We start from the raw sequence: 27,414 nt of genomic DNA, 5'->3' as shown, positions 1-27,414 counted from the left end.
GCTCATGCAGAACAGCACAAAACACCTGCCTTTGGACTTTGTATTAACCAGTGGCACTGTTCCAAATCGACACCTAGCACGTACCTTCTTCCCCTGGGCACTTCATGTACATTTGAAAGGATGGCTATTTCTCTCAGGTATAGGAGAGATGTCTCAGGTATAGACAAGCAATAAGCTATTTCCCAAAGCCAAATCGACCCTTACGCCCCCATGTGCTTCTGGAGATCAGAGGATTTGACAGGTGTTAGTAATATGGCAACAGCTCCACCTTGCTCTCTAATAGGCTAGGTGAAAGTTTCACCATATTGACTAAACCAATCAAATCCTCTCACATCTCCACAAGTGCATAGGGCTTAGAGGTTGATTTGGGATTGGCCCCATGTCTCCAGTATAGGCAAGCAATAGGTATTTCACCACACGTATGAGAACACGCCACCCTCATAGCAGGCCTAGAAATTAGTGGYAAAAAACAGATTTGGGATAACCTTTTTATTGTGGGCCGTTGAAATGCATGGGTGTAAATATCAACAAAGAAAGTTCATGGTTGACGACGCCTGTACATTACATTCTAACAAAGAAACAGATGGTCACTCTGGCGATTTCATTTAATGCATTTTAGTATTAGAATAGACAGGCTCGCAGTGAATCAACGGTAGGGACATGTTTCTCAGCAAAGGTGACAATTKATCAAAAAAGAAATCAACTCATGACAAAATTAAATTGGTTAACAATTTAAAAATCACACCTCTATCACAGTCTAAATAATTTCAACAGCCATACAATACAAGTATACAAGATGATTTAATGGTTGGAAGGAATACAACCAAAAGTAAAGATTAAGATGCAAACCAAAACTTTTTTCAGAAAATAGTTTGAAGCAATGTGACGGTACAGTAACTCACGTCTTGCCAGGACTATCATACGGTAAGTGGATCTAAATACMCAGGGGGAAAAAACATAATAATCTAWTTGTCTTACTGAACATATCCCAAAATAAGTGTACAATATGCACACTTGTAGAAATAGAAAATTAAAATCTATGCTGAGAGTGGAAAAACAGCCTGATTGCTCCCTCTCTCATGCAGCTCCATGGCAGAAAGAATAGTCTCTGATGTTAGTCCATGAGTGCCATATTTATGGCAATAAACATGAAGCCGCTATGAAGTGAGGAGAGAGGGGGGTGGAAGGTTGGGAGGGGTTTCATCTTTCTGAAGAGTGCCACTGTGTTCTTCAGCCAACCAATAGGAGAAGGGAGAATTTAATCTCCGTATTTATCAAAAAGTATTTTTCAATCATTTCCTTCTTTCATCAAAGGAGGTTTGACGTGTGGTGTCTTTAAGATGCTGCTGTGGGGGTGGGACTTGGGGCAGGTCGGAGGGCTCTCATTGGTTGTTTTTGGCTTTGGCGTGTGTGAGAATGTGAGACTTGAGGTTGGTTGACTGGGCAAACTTCTTATTGCAGCCGTCAAAGGGGCATACGTAGGGCCGGTCTCCGGTGTGGATACGAACGTGTGTGCGCAAGTTAAAGTCCAGCGAAAACCTCTTCCCACAGCCCTCAAAGGTACACTGCACAAAGGAAGGAGAACATGGATGGACAAAAGGAGAGGTGTATTAGGATATAGGAGTCAATGGTAAATGTGTGTGCAGTTACTCTAGATGCATTTGTCTTTTTGCGTCAATCTCCTAGGAGAATTTATGCAGACCAGGTACGTACTTGGAAGGGTTTCTCCCCTGTGTGAACGAGTTGGTGACGTTTGAGTTTGGAACTCTCTACGAAGGCCTTGCCACACTCGGCACAGACGTGCACACGAGGCCCGTGGGTGTGGAGATGCTTCCTCATCGCTGAATTGTCCCTGAACATCTTTGTGCAGCCCTGAGGGAGATTTATAGAAAGTGTTGGTATACCGGATRCCATATACACAGTGTACAAAACATTAAGGACATCTGCTACAGCGACAGCTAGCTAAGTGGTTTTAAGAGCGCTGGGCCGGTAACCGAAAGGTCGGTGCAGGTGTACACCGGGCCGGCAGGGTGCAATAATCTGCCCTTGAGCAAGGCAGTTAACCCCAAACAACTGCTCACCAACTCAATAGGAAAGTATTCTTAATGCATGTCTTAATGTATGATCATGAGTCATAATACCTGATGAGAGCACATTTAGGAATACCAACATTTGGCATTTTCTTAAATGACACTAAAATAAAGTGCAATATCTGTGTGAAATTAATATGTAAACATGGCTCACATTGTGTAGGCATATGCTAGAATGTTTTCTTGCAAAGAAAAACATATGTACTTCTCATTTCCCACTCTGGGTTAATGTGATGGGCTGTCACTTAATAAGTAACTCTCTGTAGCCCTGGAGGTCCATCCATCTGTAGTAAGCGCAACAGTTCACTGACAACTTCAGCGTGCTTAGATAGAGTTGGTACTACCTGTGCTGAAATGGGTACGAGAGGGCGAAGTTTGTAACGTGGTCTGAGCACTTTCACGAGGTGCTCAAACCCCCGATTCTTCTCAACCACTGAGAATGTGCGCATATCTGCGGCTGTAAACATACCCATCGCTCTTGTAATTTCTTTGGCCCGGTCAGAATCAGCTGTGAAGAGCWGCTTGAATGCAGAGGAGAGACTAAGCTGCGTTTTTTTGTGTGTGTTTCCATCTTCCATTGGTAAGAATACTGCGTTGATGTCGGCATAAATGTGTCAACATGTTTGAGGTGTTGGTAGCTGCATAGGCTATTCTCGTTGAGCAGTAACAGACATGCTCTCGGTCCATCGCCGTTGTAAGCTACTGAGAAGACAAAATGTTCCCAAACTGGAGATATACGCGATGGAGAATCCTCCTGGTTTGTCAGCCCCACCACTCACCATCGTACAGAAGTAGTTGCCGGCTGCGCCGCACAAAAGGACAGTTTGAAATGCGCCAATTAAGATTTMAATAACATGCGCATATGCTCTAGTTGTTGTAACAGAATAACCTGAAATGTTTTCAGCTCAGGTTTACACGAGGGGCATACAACACAGCGTAGGCATAGCCCACAGTCCGACTGGCTGCATTTATTATATATTCATTTGGGCTCACAATGCGGACAGAACAGAGGTCCCCGAACCGTTGGAGAATACATGTACCTTAACACCCCTACTGGGCAGGAAAGAAACCGTTGGAAACAGACTACTTACTTTATGAGGGCAGGCTATCGTCCTGGGCGCGTCGTCTTCTTTTACCTTCCTCGGCTTCATCCTGAGAAAACATTGGATATGAAGTTAACTTTCAGCCTATTGCATTCACAGGGAACAGYACTCAAATCATGTTGTCCATATACAAAATGTAATTAACCATGTTCAATTCCTAACCAGTGAATATAAACCAGCACCCATGCAAGTGTTCCAGTATGGCTGACAACAGCCGGTTTTGTCCTTTCACTGTGTTAAAGTGCTCTGTGTCAGTGTGTGTRGAGGGTGTTCAGAGATATAAAGGCTCTTGTAGAATGGACTCTAGAACTTACCACACAGAGTTCTGACCATAGGGACCAGCAGAGTCACTGAAGGAACTAAGAACACAGCATCTGAACGGGACAGTCAGAAATATCCGGGCTCAACACTCCCTTTAGGAAGGAGATCGGGCTATATACCTCTGACATCTACTACAGAAAAGCTGCCTCATCAGGTGCTGCCTTCCAAGACAGGCAGGCAACATGGAGAATCACAAATCCTGGCATCTTGCTAAACACCAATTTACAAGGTGAGCTACAAGAGAGCATAGGTGTAAATTATTTGTGTGTTAAGAGTTTAGGCCAAACAATAGTTTTTTTTATTTGAGGGTGTGTTCGCTGTACATACCCTTGATGGACAGGTGAGTTTAGGCAGATAGACACTGACCTGGCAAACTCTGCCAGCTGTTTMGGGTCTGACAGGTCGATGCCAGGTATCCCTCCAGGGGGCAGCTTCTTCCCCGTCATGTATTCAGAGTAGTCCGGAGGGGAATTCTCCCCAATGATCTGTTCTTCAACAACTGACTCATGGTCAATGTCTTTTTTGTCATCTAGGATACAATGCAGGGACTTAACCGAAAATAGCCATACAAGACCGGGGTAAATCATTGCAGTTTGCCCACGCTCCAGCAGATGGCGATATTGAGTCGTTTCATTTGTATTTATTATGGATCCCAATTACTCTTTCTGGGGCGCAGAAAAATTAAGGCAGTTATAACATTTTAAAAACATTACTTCCACAACACATTAATAAGTGTGTGCTGTCAGGCCCCTACTTTACTACCACATATACACAACACAAAATCCAAGTGTACGTGTGTATGTTATCGTGTTTGTAGGCACGTGTCTGTGCCTATGTTTGTGTTGCTTCACTGTTCCATAAGGTGTATTTTATCTGGGGGGTTTTAATKKAWTTTTACTGCTTGCATGAGTTACTTGATGTGGAATAGAGTTCCATGTAGTCATGGCTCTATGTAGTACTGTGCGCCTCCCAAAGTCTGTTCTGGACTGTGAAGAGACCTCTGGTGGCATGTTTTGTGGCCAGTAGTTCAAACAGACAGCTCAGTCCATTCAACATGTCAATACTGCTCACAAATACAAGTTGTGATGAAGTCAATCTCTCCTACACTTTGAGCCAGGAAAAATTGACATGCATAATGTTAGCTCTCYGTGAACATCCAAGGAACAGCCATTGCTGCCCTGCTGAGCCTAAAGTCCCTCTGTGGCACCTGACCACAAGACTGTGCGACAAAACTAGGGCCTACCTTGATACACTCGTATCCCCCGTGGACCGGTTCGTATGTAAAACATTCTCCATTCAGGCTGCAAATGCATCACTTTCCTCCTTAACTATACATTTTTTTATTGAACCTTTAACTAGGCAAGTCAGTTAAGAACAAATTCTTATTTACAATGACGGCCTAGGAACAGTGGGTTAACTGCCTTGTTCAGGAACAGAACGGCAGATTTGACCTTGTCAGCCCAGGGATTCGATCTAGCAACCTTTTGGTTACTGGCCCAACGCTCTAACCACTAGGCTACCTGCCGCCCCTATTTAAAATGACGAGAAGGTAAAAATATGCATACTTTCTTTATTAAAACACGACTTTCACCACCATGCTAGTGGCTAATGCCTAGGAATGCTAGACCAAGATGTTGCGTATCAGATTTCATCTCGTTTAAAGCAGGGCCCGACATCAGGAAGGAGCATTAGTCAATCTAGCATGGCGGCCTGGTCTCAGACTAGACGTAACATAGTAAATGTAAATCCGGGACACTCAAATTAGTATTATATGTTCCTTMTGGRATGGTTACATAAAACAGATTGTTACTTAAAGTAAATATTCACCCATTTTGATTATATATTTTTCTGCATCTGAGCAATGTTCTATTGATTCCCTGGGTCATTTATTGCTATTGCCGTTCAAGCAGGCATACATTTGGCCGGAATGACATACTGTAGCATTTCGATAAAGCCGCTCCCACTACACTGGAACTTAATAGCAATACAACTTTTAGATCGCAATAACATRTATCATACATCAGATTTCAAAACTGGACGATGTCATAACACAGGAGGTCATCTTCTCTCGAATGAGCCATTGATCATATTTTTTGCTATATTCCTACATAGAGAAAAKTGGAATTTAGCAGAGGGTKTAACACATTTCTCCTACTTGTCTGCTCCTTCAGTCCAGGGTGCATTGCATGGTGCTGTTGCGAATGTRAGACTACACTCAGACACATTGACTGGCCAGTTGAACATGGTTAGACTGTAGACCCCTAAATTGATATTGCCATTTGTTTAAGCGATTTTACAGCTAACTAGCTACTTCACATGCTGATATTGACTATGGTATTGTGTGTAGCTATGTTTGCTAGCTACCTACCTAGCCAGCTCAGAGAGAGCATTGCATTGTGGGTTTTGCAGTCGACTTGAGCTGCAACAGATTTTGACAATGATTTTCACATGTTGCTACCAACCTTATTACAAACAAAATMAAACACATGTTCACAAAAAATTAGCTGTTTTGGGTGGATTTTTAATACACCCAACCAACCACCCTACTAAAGATGAGATTTGAACTCGCAAACTTTGGGTTGCTAGACATTCACGTTATACACCCACCCAACTATGTTAGCTAACCTTAACCAATAGCCTAACTAATGTTAGCCAACTTGATAATGCTAGCCATCTAGCTAGAATTCATATAATACATGTTCCAAATTGTAAACATATTGTACGTTTTGCATATTCATAACAAATTGTTTCTAATTCGTAATATATTATACAAATTGTAATTTGTAACATAGCATACGAAAATGGGTGATGTACATACACAAGTTACTCCATTTTGTARTATATGTTACGTTTCATATGGTATGTATTGTCTTGGACACCAGCATGATGGTGGAAAATGGTGTTTCATAAAGAAAGTACACATTTTCCCAGTTTTTTCCCTCCTTACCATTAACTATAGTTAAGGAGGAAATGAARGCGTTTGCAGCCTGAATGGAGAATGTTTTAGGTACGAACCGGTCCACGGGGATATGAGTGTATTGCCGGCTGCATACAATGCGTTTGGACGGTAAGGTGAAACGACTCAATATCGCCACCTGGCGGCCTTTAGGCTACTACGCTGTTAGAAAACAGCAATACAAAAAACAACACTGCAGCAATATTTCTAGACATTGTYGCTAGCAGTATAGCTTTGTTTTTACAAAACAGTGAAATACAATGTATACAATCATTGATTCTGATTAAAATAACTAATATGAACATGCATCACCTTGATCCCCCTGCACAGTTTATCTGCTAACATTGTTTCTCGCTCTGCTGCTAGTRGCATTTTGGTAGCCACACGCCAGGATTATGGGTTTACTAGTTAGCCTAGCACGCGAACGGAGAATGTTTATCAATCATGCTGAATCCAAATGCGGTTAAACGGTGKTTGTACAATGCCAGCTGTGTAGGGTCGTAGTTTTTAGGAACGTTAACTAGCTTGTGTTGCTAGCCAGCTACTATACTTGATTGASAACTCGCTAGCTGTCGCGTGTAAAAAAAGTTAACGTTAGCTGGCTATGCAGAAGAAAAGCATCAATGGGCTAGAAATAACTTTTTTTGGACAATATATTTGGCCAGCCGTTTAAATCTAACAAAACTAAGTTACAGGGTTACTGACCCAGATATTGTAATCACGGCTGATGTAGTTACTTATTCCGCAAAGTTGACGTAAGGCACCTAACTAGCTAGTTACGCCGTCGGGGCCTACTCTTTGGAGCCAGCAGCGCGCTTGCACCCCTGACCGCCGCCATCTTCGCCCGGCCGCCCTATCGCCATTTTTTCGGGCCGCCATACTGGTTCTCGGGGAACATGGCGGCGCCCAGCAACATCTAAAAACATGGCCTCCAAAACAAAAACATTTCAATCTAACCGACACACATTTCTGCACATTCTAAAAGTGATCCCGAAGGTGGCTTGGCGACCTACGAGGGAATAGACTGGTGCAAAACGTCTACGCCCTGCAACAGGGCCTCTTGGCAAGAATCTTSCACAAGTTAACTACCAAGCACGAACAATGCGGGGAGAGATACACAGATAACGTTAGCTACAGTAACATTAGATAGAACCGACGACTTACCCGAAGCCCACATTGTAACAGAGAATTCCCCCTCCATAGTCTTTATTTGCACCTGCTTCTGTTCCCATTTTCTACTGCTTGGTTCTACAGCACCCAAATAGCTCTTTTGGCCAGCTTTTTTGCCACTGCCGCCTACCCCTCTCTTCATCCGACCCACCGAGTTTTTCCCGGCTACAGTCACCAGAGTCTGTTCGATGTACTCGTCTTCCACCCCGGGTGCTGGGACGGGGATGAGGATTTGATCCTCGTAACCCCCGTCCGCAAGCATATCCGAATCATCCCCGCCAACAACTTCCTCTCTTGTCTGCACTAGGATCACTTCTTGATGATGGTGGTGGTTGATCGAATTCGGGTCGTCTYATACCAGCMGCTGAAGTGCTATCATCGGCTGGTCGTCGTCTCCCCCGATCACTGTAGTRTCGATAGTCTCTACCGGTATCGTTTCCACCTCTATCTCGTGCAACTCCACTAGTTCGGCCGGCATCTCCGAGCCGTCCGCCTCAATATAAAGCGTATCGCCGGATGCCATGTTGAACTCTACCAGCTTACTTCTCACGCAGCCTGTGCTGTGCTCGTTTGCCCCACAAACACCCCCTGCCCCTGTTCTCCCTCTTCGATTATCAATTATATTGACAAGATAGTCGAGTGACCGCTCTAACGATTAKAATACATGTCCTCAAAGATGGGAGGAGGCAAGATCAGGTGGGACCATTCTAGCCAATGAGAGGGCATATGCGCGTGTGAAAACTCCAATTTAAGGTAGTTTTTTTCAGAGTTGCCTAAATTCCATTTGCTTCCACTAATACCAGTGCATTCGTAACAACCTAACCATTGCGGAACTTATAGTCGAACAAATAAGCCTCACGTTGCAAATAAGCAATTCATTTTTTGTTGTTGACTAAATTCGACACTCTCTTGACCTCCATTCAAAAATGCCTAATTTCGTTGTTTTATTTTTGTGTACAGATTTTTGAGTAAACCCTGTCGCTTCGCCTTTTCCTCTCGGATAACACAAATAACTCTGTCCCAAGCCACCAATTCCTACACCACAAACACCCATGGGGGGTCTGGTGAGGATGCTTAGACCTAAAGTTGCATTCCTTTTGATCATGTAGGGTGAATATTTTTTTGCTTGCTTAAACATTAATAAGGCCCACAATGACATTGGCCAACTCACTGCTAAGCACAATGCACCATAAGACATTTATATGTTTTGTTTTTTTTAACGCAGAAAACGACTATCACATAGGATACCTACTGGCATTAGCCCCATCTAGTCCATTGGATGTATTTCATAGTTTCATAGGCTCGTTGAATGTTTCATATTACACTACACATCAACAGGGAATAGGGATGGATATATTGCAATTGTTTTTTGTTTCTTGGGTTTTCTACAAATATGTTTTCTGTAAACATACTCTATATGGGCTTTCTCGAGTGGCGCAGCGGTCTAAGGCACTGCATCTCAGTACTAAAGGTGTCACTACAGACCCTGGTTCGATTCCAGGCTGTATCACAACTGGCCGTGATTGGGAGTCCCKCAATTGGCCCAGCGTCGTTAGGGTTTGGCTGGGGTAGGCGCAGTCATTGTAATAAGAATTTGTTCTTAACTGACTTGTCTAGTAAAATATATRTGGTCTTTTGGCGTTCTCCTAATCTGACCTCCAGGTGTCAGTATACTCAAGGGGACAAAATACCTCTCAATCTAGATAGTTGTGTAACACCTCTTGTGATGCAGTCATGTATCTGCATTACATGTGCTGTATACTGACTGCATGAGTTTATTAATATCAGGAGGTTGCAAAGCCATGTTACGGAAAAGTCAGATAGAAGTGTATGGAGAAGTACAGATGGGGTTCTCTGTCATGTAGGGAATCATTCATCCCTATACTTAACAATTCTCTAAATTGATCCCCAATGAATTTTTTTTAATATTTTTTTTTATTTTACCGTTATTTTACCAGGTAAGTTGACTGAGAACACGTTCTCATTTGCAGCAACGACCTGGGGAATAGTTACAGGGGAGAGGAGGGGGATGAATGAGCCAATTGTACACTGGGGATTATTAGGTGACCGTGATGGTTGAGGGCCAGATACGTCAAAGGATAGTGTTATGTGTTGTTAGAAAGTATGACTAAAACAGAGATATGTTAAAAGGAACAGATAGGCCAAATGATGTTCATAGTGGCCCATAGTGTAGGAATACACAGTCTGACTAGGTGAATGCTTGTGAATAAKCACTAAATCAAAGCAGCTAATCAAGCACAACTCAGAAAACAGACACAACTCTCACAATCAAAGAGGTCACTTCATTTTTCCAAGACATTGTTCAGTTTTATTTGAAATGATTTTAGTGAATATATACTATATATATATATATAGGCCAAATTACATTTTTTTTTACCAGGAAGCACTTGGTCATAAAAGGAAATAATAAAACAAACAATACTTCACCATATCGTTGCAGCCAATAAACATTTTATTAACAACATGATCACAAATACTCTGGTGTATTATTATTTTTTTGTTCATAAGATTGCAATATCCAAAGAGCAATAGTTTATATACCACCCTCCCTTTCAGGTTCAAGACCTGTTTWAAAAAATCTTTCAGTCAGTGATTACACACACACAATTGTGTTTGGCGAAAAAGGATACAAAACTCTTTAAAAATGTTGAGGTCAGATCATGAGAAATAAATCCATATGTGCTTATAATTGTATTTTAAAACAAAATCAAAAGAGAAAAAAATTACAATATAAAATATAAAAGGCTGACATAAAATGATTATCATCAGTGTCATTATAATTATWATTTTGTTACTATTGTCGTCACTAAAACTACTACTACTTATATTRACACCATTACATCTACAATAATACAAATAATAGTCATATTAATGACAATGATAGTAATAATAATGCAAAACAAACATTTTTTAAATAAAAACTCCTAGAAAACCAAGATGTTACTTAATTGAATTTCATAATTGTTTCCTTTAAGATGGGAAACAGAACAGTAAACATTGGTTACCGATGGACAGATAGAGAGAAAAAGAGAGAAAAACGAGACCAGAGAAAGTGAAAAAATCAGTGCGAGAGTMTCCTCCATCCATCCCATTCTTCCAAACGTAACGTAAACAAACTGTTCCTGTAGTGTTACAGCAACATTGTCACGTTGCTTTAACATCACAGCAATGTAGAATAAATAAATGGTTGTAGTTCGGGCCTCGATCTTCTCCCTGTCTCCTCAGACACAGCAGTGGTTGCCGTGGGGACAATGGTTCCAAAAGGTACATGAAAGATTATGTTGTGCTGATTCTGCTCAGTTCTTGTCTAATGACTGGAAGAGAGAGGAGACACAACAGGAGTGTTACAAGTCTTGTCATGGACAGAAGATGTGTTGTCCTGTCAGAGACCAACTCTAGTATATCAGCAGTATTACTTTCAGTTTCTATGTCTCTGGCGCCGTCTGGAGGAAAACATGTCTCACTTCCAATAACAACCTCATTTGGTCAGTTCCAAACATAAGTGCAGTAAACTACATACTACAGAGGTATTAGCCACAGACAGTACATTTCCTATCGAGACATTCTTTGGATGAAGTGAATGAGGAACTCAGAGAGATAACGCACCATCAATGATCTCATCCTTCACCTTGTGTAATTCACGAACAACTTCTTCCAAGATTTCCTGTTCCAAGTACAAAAGTTAATCATAACAGGTATATGTTTTCATATTCACAAAGTGTATGTGCCAATAATTTACTTCAGGGCTCCTTACCTGCTTCATTCTGTCAAAGTCTAAGGCATCTGTGTCGCTGCTACTCCCCACAGGTCGTACCCTACAGAAACCAAGGAAAACACTCTCACACAACATAGTATCTCAATATATTTATTTTACAAATGAGAGTAAGCAGGCAATATAAAATTATAAGTGCACAAATAAGGCATTAAGTGTACAGAGGGAAATGTGTACAGTCCTTTACAGAGTTAACCAGCCAATCCCTTGATTACATAACCTAATTTTAAGACCTAAGTTGGCAGACTAACTTAGTCCGTCAAGTTTCTCACCTTGATACCAGTGATGACCTCTCTGCAGAGTTGGCTCTGTCCCATGGCTTCTTCACGCCATCTGAGAGGGGAAGGAGAAGAGAAGACAGGGGTCAGGGTAGGAAAAACATTACCTCAACATGTCAATTTTATAGTGTGTGTGTATATATGTATATATATTGTGTTGTTCTTGTGTACAATAAATTGTGGTGTATTTGTGTTGTATACGTCTGAAACCCTGCCTCTTCAAGGAGGATCTTAAATAAACCTCCGCCACCAAAAATACACTTGTCTTTTCCTACTAGCACTGACTCTGCTGATAACTACTTTATTGATGGAAAATGTGCCTGTTATGACTGTGATATGTGGTTGTCTCATCTAGCTATTTTAAGATGAATGCACTAATTGTAAGTCGCGTCTGCTATAAGAGCATCTGCTAAATTACAAGAATTTAAATGTATATATATATATAAACTGTGTGTGACTGGAGTACCCGTGGCGTTCTGTCCACCCTTGATGCCGGGGGAAGGGGACCTATTGGGGTCATCCTGCAAAACAACAGGAAAAATATATTGACGTCAACTAAGGAGAAGTGAGTCATAAATGTAATGATAAAAGAGTCATAAGTCACTGTAACATCAGTTAGCATCACTCACGATTTGGTTGTCCTCAGGCTTCTCTGATGCTGCTTTCCTTCTGGGGGCAAGAAGAAGCCTCAAGTCAGAGCCTCATTCAGTTTGATATCAAAGTTGTACATTCAATATGTCTGACGGTCCCCTCCCCATATGACTAGACATTATTTTGAATAYAAATGTCTGTTGTTCTAACTAGAAGGCTACGTTTCTGTGCGACCTGCAGGTCCAGATTGAGATCATTGCGGTCAGTCGGCATTTTTCGTGCTGCGGTTGYGAGCGGGCGGTCAGAGAGGCAACTTTGGGATGAAAATCTTTTTGTTGTCCCGCAGATGATTTGGAAACGCTCGTCTTTCTGCTTTGAATACGTTAGCATATTTATTGTATTAAAAGCACATCTTTGTTGCATTATTCACATACTCAGAATTCGCTGCTTCAAGTTAAGTAGCCTACCTCTCCTTTCCTAGTTGGGCATGCAAGATCAAGTGCACCTAGTATACACTACCGGTCAAAAGTTTTAGAACACCTACTCATTCAAGGGTTTTTCTTTATTTTTACTATTTTCTACATTGTAGAATAATAGTGAAGACATCAACACTTTGAACTAACACATATGGAATCATGTAGTAACCAAAAAAGTGTTAAACAAATCAAAATCTATCTTATATTTGAGATTCTTCAAATAGCCACTCTTTGCCTTGATGACAGCTTTGCACACTCTTGGCATTCTCTCAACCAGCTTCATGGGGTAGTCACCTGGAATGCATTCCACGACCTATATACTAGGCGGTGACAGATAAAAGGTCCAGAAAAGATTCCAGTCACCCAAGTCACAGACTGTTCTCTCTGCTATCGCACGGCAAGCGGTACCGGAGCGACCAGGTCTATGTCCAAAAGGCTCCTTAACAGCTTCTACCTCCAAGCTATAACACTGTTGAACAATTAATCAAATGGCCACCCGGACTATTTACATTGACACCCCCCCCCATTTGTTTTTACACTGCTGCTACTCACTGTTTATTATCTATGCATAGTCACTTTACCCCTACCTACAGTACATGTACAAATTACCTCAACTAACCTGTACCCCCACACATTGACTCGATACCGGTACCCCCTGTATATAGCCTCATTATAGTTATTTTATTGTGTTACTTTACATTTTTTACTTTAGTTTATTTAGTATATATTTTCTTAACTCTATTACTTGAACTGCATTGTTGGTTAAGGGCTTGTAAATAAGCATTTTATGGTAAGGTGAGCACCTGTTGTATTCGGCGCATGTGACAAATAACATTTGATTTGATTTGAGTAGGCTATAAATATAGCCAGTGCACGGGCGGAGAAGCACGGGGAAGTTATCTTTCCAAGGAAATATACTTCATAAATATGATTAGGCAATAGTGTACTATATTGCCTTGAAATAAATATTMATCATTCATATTTGTCAGTTTGAAAATCGTCCCACTCCTAAAAGGTAGGGTATAAAATGTAGCTAATTGTAAAGTGCAAGTCTCTCCAACTCTGCTCTCTTCAAACTATGTCTACCCTATTAGCTGATATAGCCCAGTAATACAGATAGCCTGATTTAACGGACTATGTGAGAATCTCTGTTAATTTAATATATTTCTTAGGTTATTTTTCCGCATTTTGATATTCCCTATAGGGCCTAAAATCGCTGCGACCATGGCTACCAAGTGAGCTGCGTCACATACGCCTAAAATAACATTGCAGGACCGCAGMTGGGTTCGGGACCAGTTCTTGCGGTAGTGGGTAGGAGCCGGACAGAAAGCCACTGGGTGTGGGAGGGTGCCGCATGAAAAGCTGCGGGTGCGGGTGGGAGCGGGATTAATAAATTAGTCCCGCACAGACTTGTAGTTCGAAACTCATGCTCTGAATAGGAATGCCTGCTCTAGTGTTTTCTAACTCTATGCTCTGAATAGGAATGCCTGCTCTAGTGTTTCTAACTCTATGCTCTGAATAGGAATGCCTGCTCTAGTGTTTCTAACTCTATGCTCTGAATAGGAATGCCTGCTCTAGTGTTTCTAACTCTATGCTCTGAATAGGAATGCCTGCTCTAGTGTTTCTAACTCTATGCTCTGAATAGGAATGCCTGCTCTAGTGTTTCTAACTCTATGCTCTGACCTCCGCGCCAGCAGAGCGTTCATCTCCTCCATCAGTCCTCCGCTGCCACCACTTGTCCGGTTGGCTTCGTTTTTGGTCCCCGATCCTGACGAGTTAGAGTCCTCAGGCTGGAGAGAGAAGAGCGAGACACACACAGTATCTTAAGAGAAGATAGGACAGAGAGTGTTATGTAACCTAGTTGTAAGGGGGAAAGGAAAGGGAAAGGGGGATACCTAGTCAGTTGTWCAACTGAATGCATTCAACTGAAATGTGTCTTCCGCATTTAACCCAACCCCTCTGGAGCAKCAGTTAATGGTCTAAAGGGGCTTCCTTAACCTATTTCATCTCCACTGATATGAAAGAGCTGGGCTTGGTGAACATTGTGCTTTCACCTATCCTATGTTGAGATCAGTGCAGATGAAGGAAAGAAGAGGAGGAGATAAGGTGACTTTAGACCAGTGGTCACCAACCTTTTCTGAGTCAAGATCACTGTCACAGTCAAAAAGCAAGCRGAGATTTACCGCTCACAACTTAACATTAACCTAATAAAAATGCAGTTCTGTAGGAATGAGGCTTCTGCAATAGGCCAAATATATTATCACAGCATATTGGCTCTASACAGTGCTGTGAAAAAGTATTTGCCCCTTCCTGATTTCTAATTTTCTTGCACATTTGTCACACTTAAATGTTTCAGATCATCAAACAAATTTTAATATTACACAAAGATAACTCAAGTAAACACAAAACACAGTTTTTAAGTGATKATTTTATTTATTAAGGGAAAAAAGCTATCCGAACCTTCATGGCCCTATCTGACAAAGTAATTGCCCCCACTTGTTAAATCATGAATTTACTGTTGTTAATCAKATTTTTTTGGAAAGCTGAGTTCAATTTCACTAGCCACACCCAGGCCTGATTACTGCCAGACCTGTTGAAACAAGAAATCACTTAAATAGAACCTGTCTGACAAAGTGAAGTATGCCAAAAGATCTCAAAAAGCAAGACATCATGCTGCGATCCAAAGAAATTCAGGAACAGATGAGAAACAAAGTAATTGACATCTATCAGTCTGGAAAGGGTTACAAAGCCATTAAAGCTTTGGGACTCCAGAGAACCACGGTGAGAGACATTATCCACAAATGAGGAAATTTGGAACAGTGGTGAACCTTCCCAGGAGTGGCCGGCCTACCAAAATTACCCCAAGAGCGCAGCGACGACTCATCCAAGAGCTCACAAAAGAACCCACAACAASATCTAAAGAACTGCAGGCCTCACTTGCCTCAGTTAAGGTCAGTGTTCATGACTCAATCATAAGAAAGAGACTGGGCAAAAATGGCATCCATGGCAGAGTTTCAAGGCGAAAACCACTGCTGACCAAAAATAACATAAAGGCTCGTCTCACTTTTGGCAAAAAACCTCTGYATGATCCTCAAGACTTTCGGGAAAATATTCTGTGGACTGACGAGACAAAAGTTGAACTTTTTGTAAGGTGTGCGTCCCTTRACATCTGGCGTAAAAGTAACACAGCATTTCAGAAAAAGAACATTATACCAACAGTCAAATATGGTGGTGGTAGTGTGATGGTCTGGGGCTGCTTTGCTGCTTCAGGACCTGGACGACTTGCTGTGATTGATGGAACCATGAATTCTGCTCTCTACCAAAACATCCTGAAGGAGAATGTCCGGCCATCAGTTCGTGACCTCAAGTTGAAGCGCACTTGGGTTCTGCAGCAGGACAATGATCCAAAACACACCAGCAAGTCCACCTCTGAATTGCTTAAAAAAACAAAATAAAGGTTTTGGAGTGGCCTAGTCAAAGTCCGGACTTGAATCCGATTGAGATGCTGTGGCGTGACCTTAAAAAGGCGGTTCATGCTCGAAAACCCTCTAATGTGGCTGAATTAAAACAATTCTGCAAAGAAGAGTGGGCCAAAATTCCTCCACGGCGATGTGAAAGACTCAATGGCAGTTATCGCAAACACTTGATTGCAGTTGTTGCTGCTGAGGGTGGCACAACCAGTTATTAGGTTTAGGGGGCAATTACTTTTTCACATAGGGCCATGAAGGTTAGGATAGCTTTTTCCCTTAATAAATAAAATCATCACTTAAAAACTGCGTTTTGTATTTACTTGGGTTATCTTTGTGTAATATTTAAATTAGTTTGATCTGAAACATTTAAGTGTGACAAATGTGCAATACAATAAGAAATCAGGAAGTGGGCAAATACTTTTTCACAGCACTGTAAATGCTTGGCCTGRGAATATTGTTCTTCTCAGACAATATTATATTTCCAAACTCTAGCTTTGATAACAAAATAGATCAGTTTGTGTAGCATATGTGAGGCACAGCTGAGTATAAATTGAAATAATTTGCAAATAGCTTTTTTATTTTACTGGACTGATGATGCCTGCATCTGATGGTCATGGTGCTTACTAGACAACTGGGAACTCGAGAAAAAAAAAGATAAAATCATGACGTCAACTGGATGATCGTTAAAAAAAAAAAATCCCAGTCGGATCTCTTTTTTTTTTTTTTCATGAGTTCCCAGTTGTCTTGAATGAACTGAAGTCMGAGATGTCCTATTTACGAGTTACCAGTTGTTTTGAACACGTCATTAGTCTCAGTGGTGAGACTGACCAGAGAGAGGGGACACTGTGTTCCACCTCATGGCAAAACTGGAGTCGCACCGCATCCGCATCTGCCTCATGTTGTTCCTATGACCAGAGAAAGTGAAGTATTCATCCATATTTAAATAGACACGACGAGCTGCTAATAATAATAGAAACGCAGYGCTATCGATATACTTGGCTACTATTTCATTGCAGCTACAGCGGGAGTGGTAGTATCAGGGGCGCAACTTTCACTGGGAATGAGGGGGACATGACCCCCCCACCACACACACATTCTGAAATAGCATTTTTMCCCCCCCCAGGGGTTTCAGTGTGGACCATGCGGACGTCTCAGAGAGGTCGGGTAGGCTGTTTGGCGGTATCAGACGGCTGGATTTAGGACTCTGCGGGCACCACAGAGCGTAGGAACAGAGGCAGCTGTTGTCTGTGTGTATTGTGCTTTTTCTCCGAGTTGTAAAAGCAAGCAGAGCAGAAACTGGCTACTCCTTATTTGACTGATYTAGCTGGCAAGGTAACTGATGTTTGAGTTAACATAAAACATTTATTTATTCCTAGTGCTGAGTTAGTAGTGTAACTGACATGTAACGTTAGCTAATGCATTACATGTTTCATCCCCTCTCGACTGAGGTTCTGTCTGAAGTGCATGAACTAGCTAGTTAGCTAGCTAGTAGCTACCACAGCCAGTTCAGCTCTAGCTATCTGTCAGGAAGCAGTATCTTTCAGCTGTTGTGTGTATGGAAATGCTTTGTAGACTTTGTCCCGTTTCAACAGAAGTAAATTAACTTGGCAAATTTTGCCAGTTGATGTACAGTGCATTCGGAAAGTATTCAGACCKCTTCACTTTTTCCACATTTTGTTACATTACAGCCTTAATCTAAAATGGATTTAAAAAATGATAATTTCATCAATCTACACACAATACACACAATTTTTGCAAATGTATTTAAAATAAAGAACAGAAATACCTTATTTACATAAGTATTCAGACCCTTTGCTATGAGAATCGAAATTGAGCTCAGGTGCATCCTGTTTCCATTGATCATCCTTGAGATGTTTCTACAACTTGACTGGAGTCCACCTGTGGTAAATTCAATTGATTGGACATGATTTGGAAARGCACACACCTGTCTATATAAGGTCCCACAGTTGACAGTGCATGTCAGAGCAAAAATCAAGCCTTGAGGTCGAAGGAATTGTCCGTAGAGCTCCGAGGCAGCATTGTGTCAAGGCACAGATCTGGGGAAAGGTACCAAAAAATTTCTGCAGCATTGAAGGTTCCCAAGAACACAGTGGCCTCCATCATTCTAAAATGAAAGAAGTTTGGAACCACCAAGACTCTTCCAAGAGCTGGCCACCCGGCCAAACTGAGAAATCGGGGAGAACCTTCCAGAAGGACAACCATCTCTGCAGCACTCCACCAATCAGGCCTTTATGGTAGAGTGGCCAGACGGAAGCCACTCCTCAGTAAAAGGCACATGACGGATGTGGCAGGGCTTGAAACCCAGCCGCGAGCTGCCCAGTGACGCGAGCCTACCAGACGAGCTAAATGCCTTTTATGCTCGCTTCGAGGCAAGCAACACTGACGCATGCATGAGAGCACCAGCTGTTCCGGAAGACTGTGTTATCACGCTCTCCGTGGCTGATGTGAGCAAGATCTTTAAACATGTCAACATTCACAGGATGTGTACTCAAAGCATGCGCGGACCAACTGGCAAGTGTCTTCACTGACATTTTCAACCTCTCCCTGACCAAGTCTGTTTCAAACAGACCACCATAGTCCCTGTGCCCAAGAAAGCGAAGGTAACCTGCCTATATGATTACCGCCCCGTAGCACTCTCCCTCACTCTCCCTCAAATCTCTTCCTCAATGTGAGCAAGACAAAAGAGCTGATCATGGACTATAAGAAAAGGAGGGRSGAACAGGCCCCCATTAACATCAACAGGGCTGAAGTGGAGRGGGTCGAGAGATTCAAGTTCCTTGGTMTCCACATCACCAACAGACTATCATGGTCCAAACACACCAAGACAMTTGTGAAGAGGGCACGACAACACATTTTCACCCTCAGGAGACTGAAAAGATTTGGCATGGGTCCCCTAATCTTCAAAAAGTTCTACAGCTGCACCATCGAGAGCATCCTGACCGGTTGCATCACCGCCTGGTATGGCAGCTGCTCGGCATCTGACCGTAAGGAGCTACAGAGCGTAGTGCTTATGGCCCAGTATATCACCAGGGCCAKCCTTCCTGCCATCCAGGACCTATATACTAGGCAGTGTCAGAGGAAGTCCCAAAAAATTGTCAAAGACTCCAGTCACCCAAGTCCATAGACTGTTCTCTCTGCTACCGCACGGCAAGCGGTACCGGAGCACCAAGTCTAGAACTAAAAGGCTCCTTAACAGCTTCTATCCGGTTGCATCACCGCCTGGTATGGCAACTGCTCAGCATCTGACCCTAAGGTGCTACAGAGGCTAGTGCTTATGGCCCAGTACATCACTGGGGCCAAGCTTCCTGACATCCAGGACCTATATACTAGYCGGTGACAGAGGAAGTCCCAAAAAATTCTCCAGTCACCCAAGTCAGACTGTTCTCTCTGCTACAGCACGGCAAGCGGTCCCGGAGCGCCAAGTCTAGGACAAAAAGGCTCCTTAACAGCTTCTACCCCCAAGCCATAATACTGCTGAACAATTAATCAAATGGCCACCCAGACTATTTACATTTACCCCCCCCCTCCATTTGTTTTTACACTGCTGCTACTCGCTGTTTATTATCTATGCATAGTCACTTTACAAATTACCTCGACTAACCTGTACCCCCGCACATTGATTCGGTACCGGTACCCCCTGTATATAGACTCATTATTGTTATGTAATTTTCTGGTGTTACTTTRGGATTTTTTTCACTAGTTTATTTAGTAAATATTTTCTTAACTCCTTCTTAAACTACATTGTTGATTAAGGACTTAAGGACTTCACGGTAAAGTATACACCTGTTGTACTGTCTCTTATACACATCTAGATGTGTATAAGAAACAGGTTTCAAACAGACCACCATAGTCCCTGTGCCCAAGAAAGCGAAGGTAACCTGCCTATATGATTACCGCCCCGTAGCACTCTCCCTCACTCTCCCTCAAATCTCTTCCTCAATGTGAGCAAGACAAAAGAGCTGATCATGGACTATAAGAAAAGGAGGGCCGAACAGGCCCCCATTAACATCAACAGGGCTGAAGTGGAGTGGGTCGAGAGATTCAAGTTCCTTGGTGTCCACATCACCAACAGACTATCATGGTCCAAACACACCAAGACATTTGTGAAGAGGGCACGACAACACATTTTCACCCTCAGGAGACTGAAAAGATTTGGCATGGGTCCCCTAATCTTCACGGTAAAGTATACACCTGTATACGAAATGTGTTTTCAGCGGCAGGGACTGGGAGACTAGAACTTGAACCCAATCGAACATCTCTGGAGAGACCTGAAAATAGCTGTGCAGCGACGCTCCCCATCAAACCTGACAGAGCTTTAGAGGCTCTGCAGAGAAGAATGGGAGAAACTCCCCAAAAACAGGTGTGTCAGGCTTGTAGTGTCATACCCAAGAATACTCGAAGCGGTAATCGCTGCCAAAGGTGCTTCAAAAAAGTACTGAGTAAAGGGTCTGAATACTTATGTAAATGTGATACTTCCGTTTTATTATTTTTAATACATTTGCAAAAAATTCTAAAAACCTGTTTTTGCTTTGTCATTATGAGGTATTGTGCGTAAATCGAAGAGAGAAAAAAACAATGTAACCATTTTTAGAATAAGGCTGTAACGTAACAAAATGTGGAAAAGGTCAAGGGGTCTAAATACTTTCTGAATGCACTGTATCATTAGAGTTAGCTAACAGTTGGTTAACGTTAGCTGGCTCACTGACTTTAGCTATCAGTTTTGCCTCAATCACACTAGACCTGAATCAAACGATGAAACCAGTGGCCAAACAATTGAGGACCGATATTCTGACGTCTTTTGACAGCGCAATGTGAGTCAGTATAGCAATGTAACATTATTGATCTGTCAGTTTCCCGAGCTAATTCCCTACTTTGCTCACACTGACACAATATAAACAGCTCTACAGYCTTCACTGTCATYGTGCACAGTCAGCACACAACACTATGCTCATCATGTCTTAGCAGGATCAGATGGTGACAGGTGTTCCAGCAMMGTCAGACAGCCAGGGAAGACTAGTCTACGGAGCTCAGGTGAATTTTTAATTATATTAAATAACCAGTGAATGAATACAAAGTTCCATCTTGAGTTGATGGTCATTTCTATTATTGAACCATTATATTATCCAATAATAGAGTCAATGTATAAATGTACACCAAGGTAATTCTTTGTCATGCTTTATAGCAGGATCAGATGGTGACAGGGGTCTGAGCAGGGTCAGGCAACCATGGAAGACCAGTCTGTGAAAGCTCTGAGGTGAACTTTTTCAGATACATTAATATATTCTCTCTAAGCAGCGAAAACTGGACAAGCCAGAGGCCTCATAGATTGAAACTATTTTAACTTCTTATGGCTGGGGGCAGTATTGAGTAGTTTGGATGAATAAGGTGCCCAGAGGTGCCCAGAGGTGCCCAGAGGTGCCCAGAGTAAACTGCCTGCTCCTCAGTCCCAGTTGCTAATATATGCATATTATTAGTATATTTGGATAGAAAACACTCTGAAGTTTCTAAAACTGTTTGAATGATGTCTGTCAGTATAACAGAACTCATATGGCAGGCAAAAACCTGAGAAAAAATCCAACCAGGAAGTGGGAAATCTGAGGTTGGTCGATTTTCAACTCAGCCCCTATTGAAGATACAGGATACAAGATACCGTCTGACAAACCTCTAAAGTTGATTTCCAATCCAAACTGTTGATACAGGCTTTTCGCAATGACACAAAACATGCCAAACAAAAATAAGACACTATTGATATGTTAGAATGTCCTGTCATCTCAGACATAAATTACTTGTGTTTAAGACCATCCATAGAACGTACTATATGCCAGTAAAACTGAATATCATACACCTCTACTTGATGTGTAAAACACAAAGATGGACATATTTACATAGTATGTTATTCTCTTGTGAAGGCTGGCTGAATTCAGGCAAAGTGTATGTTCTTTTATCTCAGCATGTCTACAGGTTCTCCCTTTCCCTGTTTTTTTGTTTGCTTGGAAACGTTGATACTGGAGACTGTTATCAGAAGAAACGGTGTAACCTAGCATTTATAGCGGCTAAGAAATACATTGCATTAATTGGTTACTCTCCCACAATGTCACAATAGATGGCAGAAATGTCAAGTTATGTATCACTAGATTTGATTTATTAAAGAATTAAGGGTATACTGTGCATTTTTCATAAGGTATGGATGCCTTATATGGAATACTGTACGACAAAAGGAGTCTGTCATGAAAACACGTCAGGGGAGAAACCTATTTAGGCAATCCCTAGCTGCTGGGCTGCACAGTCCTGGCACTGGGGTCTGCCGTACTGTTCTCACTCTGGCCTTGGCCTAACACACTGAAACCAATAGTAAAAGAGCTCTACAGTACTATTAGGCCTATGATATGAATTATAGTGCCTCTGTCATTATTGGGACCATGAAGCATTCTTTCTTCTTTTGGCTCTAAATTCCAATAACGTTTGGATTTTAAATCAAACAATGACTATGAAATTAAAGAGTAGACTGTGAACATTAATTTGAGGGTATTTTCATCCATATCAGGTGAACTGTTTAGATTTTTTTGTCGCAGTCGGCGTTCCAATTCATCCCAAAAGTGTTCGAGGGGTTAAGGTCAGGGCTCTGTGCAACCAGTCAAGTTCTTCCACACCAATCTCAACAAATCATTTTTGTATGGACCACGCTTTGTGCACGGGGGCATTGTCATGCTGAAACAGGTAGGAAGCACGGAATGTCATTGTATGCTGTAGCGTTAAGATTTCCTTTCACTGGAACTAAGGGGCCTAGCCCGAAACATGAAAAACAGCCCCAGACCATTATTTCTCCTCTACCAAACTTTAGAGTTGGTACTATGCATTCAGGCAGGTAGCGTTCTCCTGGCATCCGCCAAACCCAGATTCGTCCGTCGGACTGCCAGATGGTGAAGCATGATTCATCATCCAGACAATGCGTTTCCACTGCTCCAGAGTCCAATGACGGCAAGCTTTACACCACTCCAGCAGACGCTTGGCAATGCGCATGGTGATCTTAGGCTTGTGTGCGGCTGCTTGGCCATGGAAACCCATTCATGAAGCTCACAAACCGTTCTTGTGCTGACGTTGCTTCCAGAGGCAGTTTGGAACTCAGTCGGTATTGAGTGTTGCAACCGAGGACAAACTATTTTTATGTGCAACGTGCTTCAGCACTCTGCGGTACCATTCTGTGAGCTTGTGTGGCCTACCACTTCGTGGGTGAGGTTGTTGCTCCTAGACGTTTCCATTTCACAATAAAGCACTTGCAGTTGATAAGGGCAGCTCTAGCAGGACAGAAATTTGACGAACTGACTTGTTGGAAAGATGACATCCTATGACTGTGCAACATTGAAAGTCACTGAGCTCTTCATTCTACTGCCAATGTTTGTCTATGGAGATTGCATGGCTTTGTGCTCGATTTTATACACCTGTCTGCAACGGTGTGGCTGAAATAGCCGAATAACTAACTTGGCCACGTAGTGTACATTATGATTTCGGAATATCCTGAATGAATCGTGAATAATGATGAGTGAGAGAGTTTGATGCAGAAATATCATACCCCCACAACACATTACAATAACAGGGGAGGTTAGCATTTTGGGGGGGTATGAAATTTGTTCGTCTATACCTTTCTCATTCAGGATTAGCCATAATCATGGTAGCATTCACATTAATGTAGAAGTGTTTAGAAACGTATTCTGTTCTTTATTTACAATAAAAGTAACCTCAAAATGACACCAAATGGGTCATATTAGATTGTGTAGAAATGCCCCAAAGAAATCTGAGGGAGGACCCCATAACCCCTGCCAGGTTATGTCCCCCCAAATTCTAAACCAAAGTTGCGCTCCTGGGTAGTATGGAGAAGCGTGTTTTTATGTTTTGTAAAAGTGTTGAATCAAACCAGTGTTGACAGTGCTGAATAAAATCATGAAGTCACTCATAAAAACAGCAGCTGTTTGCTGTATTCTTTGACAGTCTCTCTCTGGTGATGGTTTTAAAAGTTCTGAAATCTCATGTAAACTAGTATAAAACTTTGCTGGAAGCTGTAGGCGCTTGTGATTTGAGCTATCTGATTGGCCAGCGCAGTAGGCACATTCAATTTAGCTACAGATCTCCCGGTCGCCGACAGGCGGAGTTTGTCTTTCCAGACAAATGAAAATGTTACCCTGTGCGCAGTCCACCTACCACCTACAGCGCAACAGAATTTAAAAAAAGAGTGCAAGTCTTTATCGCAGTCTTTTTCGCAGCTTTATCGCAGCTTTATGGCAGGCTTTATCGCAGTCTTTATCACAGCCTTTATCGCAGTCTTTATCGCAGCTTTACGCAGTCTTTATGCAGTCTTTATCGCAGTCTTTATCGCAGTCTTTATTCGCAGCCTTTATCGCAGGCTTTACGCATCTTTATGGCAGGCTTTATGGCAGGCTTTATCGCAGTCTTTATCGCAGCCTTTATCACAGTCTTTATCGAGCTTTATCGCAGTCTTTATCGCGCCTTTATGGCAGCTTTATGGCAGGCTTTATCGCAGCTTTATTGCAGTCTTATCGCAGTCTTTATCGCAGCCTTTATCGCAGTCTTTATCGCAGTCTTTATGGCAGGCTTTATGGCAGGCTTTATTCGCAGTCTTTATCGCAGCCTTTATTGCAGTCTTTATCGCATCTTTTATGGCAGGCTTTATGGCAGGCTTTATCGCAGTCTTTATCGCAGCCTTTATCGCAGTCTTTATCGCAAGTCCTTTATCGCAGCCTTTATCGGCAGTCTTTATCGCAGTCTTTATCGCAGTCTTTTATCGCAGTCTTTATCGCAGCCTTTATCGCAGCCTTTATCGCAGCCTTTATCGCAGTCTTTATCGCAGCTTTATCGCAGCCTTTATCGCAGTCTTTATCGCAGTCTTTATCGCAGCCTTTATCGCAGTCTTTATCGCAGCCTTTATCGCAGTCTTTATCGTAGTCTATCGCAGTCTTTATGAGCTTATGGCAGGCTTTATGGCAGGCTTTATCGCAGTCTTTATCGCAGCCTTTATGGCAGTCTTTATCGCAGTCCTTTATGGCAGGCTTTATCGCAGTCTTTTATCGCAGCCTTTATCGCAGTCTTTATTGCAGTCTTTATCGCAGCCTTATCACAGTTTTATCCAGCCTTAATCGCAGTTTTCTATCAGAAAGGTTTGATTACTAGAATGCCTTGAAGATGACCGGGGTTTGGTGACCACTGTTTTAGAACTATTGCTATACACACGCAGTATGTTTCCTTGGCCATATCGTCACTACTATGAAAGCTCATGTACGTTCTTTACAAACCACATAGGTAGGCCCTCTTACATTCCAATGTCTCATAAAAACAGCAGCTGTTGCTGTATTCTTGACAGTCTCTCTCTGGTGATGTTTTAAAAGTTCTGAAATCTCATGTAAACTAGTATCAAACTTTGCTGGAAGCTGTAGGCGCGGGTGATTTGAGCTATCTATTGGCCAGCGCAGTAGGCACATTCAATTTAGCTACAGATCCCGGTCGGCCGGACAGGCGGAGTTTGTCTTTCCAGACAAATGAAATGTTACCCTGTGCGCAGTCCACCTACCACCTACAGCGCAACAGAATTTAAAAAAAAGAGTGCAAGTCTTTATCGCAGTCTTTTTCGCAGCCTTTATCGCAGCCTTTATGGCAGGCTTTATCGCAGTCTTTTATCGCAGTCTTTATTGCAGCCTTATCGCAGTCTTTATCGCAGCTTTATCAACAGTCTTTATCGCAGCCTTTATCGCAGGCTTTATCGCATCCTTTATGGCAGGCTTTATGGCAGGCTTTATCGCAGTCTTTATGCAGCCCTTTATCACAGTCTTTATCGCGACTTTATCACAGTCTTTATCGCAGCCTTTATGGCAGGCTTATGGCAGGCTTTATCGCAGCTTTTATTGCAGTCTTTATCCGAGCCCTTTATCGCAGTCTTTATCGCAGCCTTTATCGCAGCTTTATTGCAGTCTTTATCGCAGCTTTATCGCAGTCTTTATGCGCAGTCTTTATCGCATCTTTATCGCAGTCTTTTATCGCAGCCTTTATCGCAGCCTTTATCGCAGTCTTTATCGCAGTCTTTATCGCAGCCTTTATCGGCAGTCTTTATCGCAGCCTTTATCGCAGTCTTTACATCGCAGTCTTTATCGGCATGCCTTTATGGCAGGCTTTATGCAGGAAGCTTTATGCAGTTCTTTCATCAGCAAGTCAGCTTTTATCGCAGTCTTTATCGCAGCTTTATCACAGTTTTATCGGGCAGTTTTATCGCAGTCCTTTATGCACAGTCTTTATCGGCAGCCTTTATCCGCAGTCTTTAATCGGCACAGCCTTATCGCAGTCCTTTTAATCGCAGTCTGCTTTTATCAACAGTTTTTTATCGAGCCTTTATCGCAGTCTTTTCTACAGGAAATGTTTGGTGAATTTGGACTAGGAATGCCCTTTGAAGATGGACCGCGGTTGGTGACCACTTGTTTTAGACTATTGCTATAACACACGCGTTGTTTTTCTTTGCCATACATAATCGTCACTACTCAAGTATCTGGGGAGACATGAAACTTCATTACGTCTTTACAAACCCACTTAGGAGGCTCTTACATTCCAATGTCTATGGTGGTCTCAATAACGATTGTCTGTATTCTATAGCTGTAGATCACAGTATAGTTATTTATATGTTATGTTAAATTGTGATAGGTTTGATTGGCATCTACTCTATTGACACGGCGCAGTTTGGCTCCAGGATCATGGCGGCGAGTCCCGTGCGGGGCGGGAGCCTCTTCACCTGTCCGCCTCCAACCATGGGGCAGCGGCGGAGGCTAGGGGGAGCGGGGGAGCACCCTGCGAGGGGGGAGGTGGGCCAGGAAGGGGGAGGAGGCATAGGGGCACGCCCAGGGAAGGGGGGGGCCTCCACCTAAAGAGGGAGGGCGCACAACTCCATGGACATGGGGGAGGCATGGGAGCTGGGGGGGCTACAGAAAGCACAACCAAGGATGGCCTTGGGAAAAGGAGAACCTGAATGAAATTCAGAGAGGGAGAGTTACAAGAGTAGAAGAACTTTCTTTTATAGTGTCACATGACATTTAACTTAAAACAGCTGGTAACACATTGATGTGGGGTAAGTCTTAGGTGGAAGTGCAGCAG

The 27,414-nt window shown here is 42.5% G+C and overlaps 1 protein-coding gene and 1 pseudogene across 2 annotated transcripts; both read right to left on the bottom strand.

Moving 5' to 3' along the window:
• Positions 1–474: 474 nt before the first annotated feature.
• LOC111972846 (transcriptional repressor protein YY1-like) lies at positions 475–8,324 on the bottom strand (annotated as a pseudogene).
• Positions 8,325–9,954: 1,630 nt separating this feature from the next.
• On the bottom strand, positions 9,955–27,134 carry LOC111972513 (ena/VASP-like protein). 2 transcript variants are annotated; one of them, XM_023999513.3, is made up of 8 exons: positions 26,985–27,134; positions 14,462–14,568; positions 12,341–12,380; positions 12,178–12,232; positions 11,706–11,766; positions 11,416–11,476; positions 11,268–11,325; positions 9,955–10,975 (listed from the first exon to the last, which is right to left on the bottom strand). In XM_023999513.3, the coding sequence occupies exons 2-8, from the start codon at positions 14,491–14,493 to the stop codon at positions 10,938–10,940; spliced, it is 345 nt and encodes a 114-aa protein (XP_023855281.1). In that variant the 5' UTR covers positions 14,494–14,568; positions 26,985–27,134; the 3' UTR covers positions 9,955–10,937. The 2 variants fall into 2 exon arrangements, with proteins under 2 accessions (XP_023855281.1, XP_023855282.1); XM_023999514.3 differs by having other exon boundaries at positions 9,956–10,975; positions 12,341–12,377; positions 26,985–27,131.
• Positions 27,135–27,414: the final 280 nt, after the last annotated feature.

This window comes from Salvelinus sp. IW2-2015, linkage group LG14 (genome assembly GCF_002910315.2).
Source record: "Salvelinus sp. IW2-2015 linkage group LG14, ASM291031v2, whole genome shotgun sequence".
In the NCBI taxonomy this organism is placed as follows: Eukaryota; Metazoa; Chordata; class Actinopteri; order Salmoniformes; family Salmonidae; genus Salvelinus; species Salvelinus sp. IW2-2015.
This window is presented reverse-complemented; position numbering and strand designations above follow the sequence as displayed.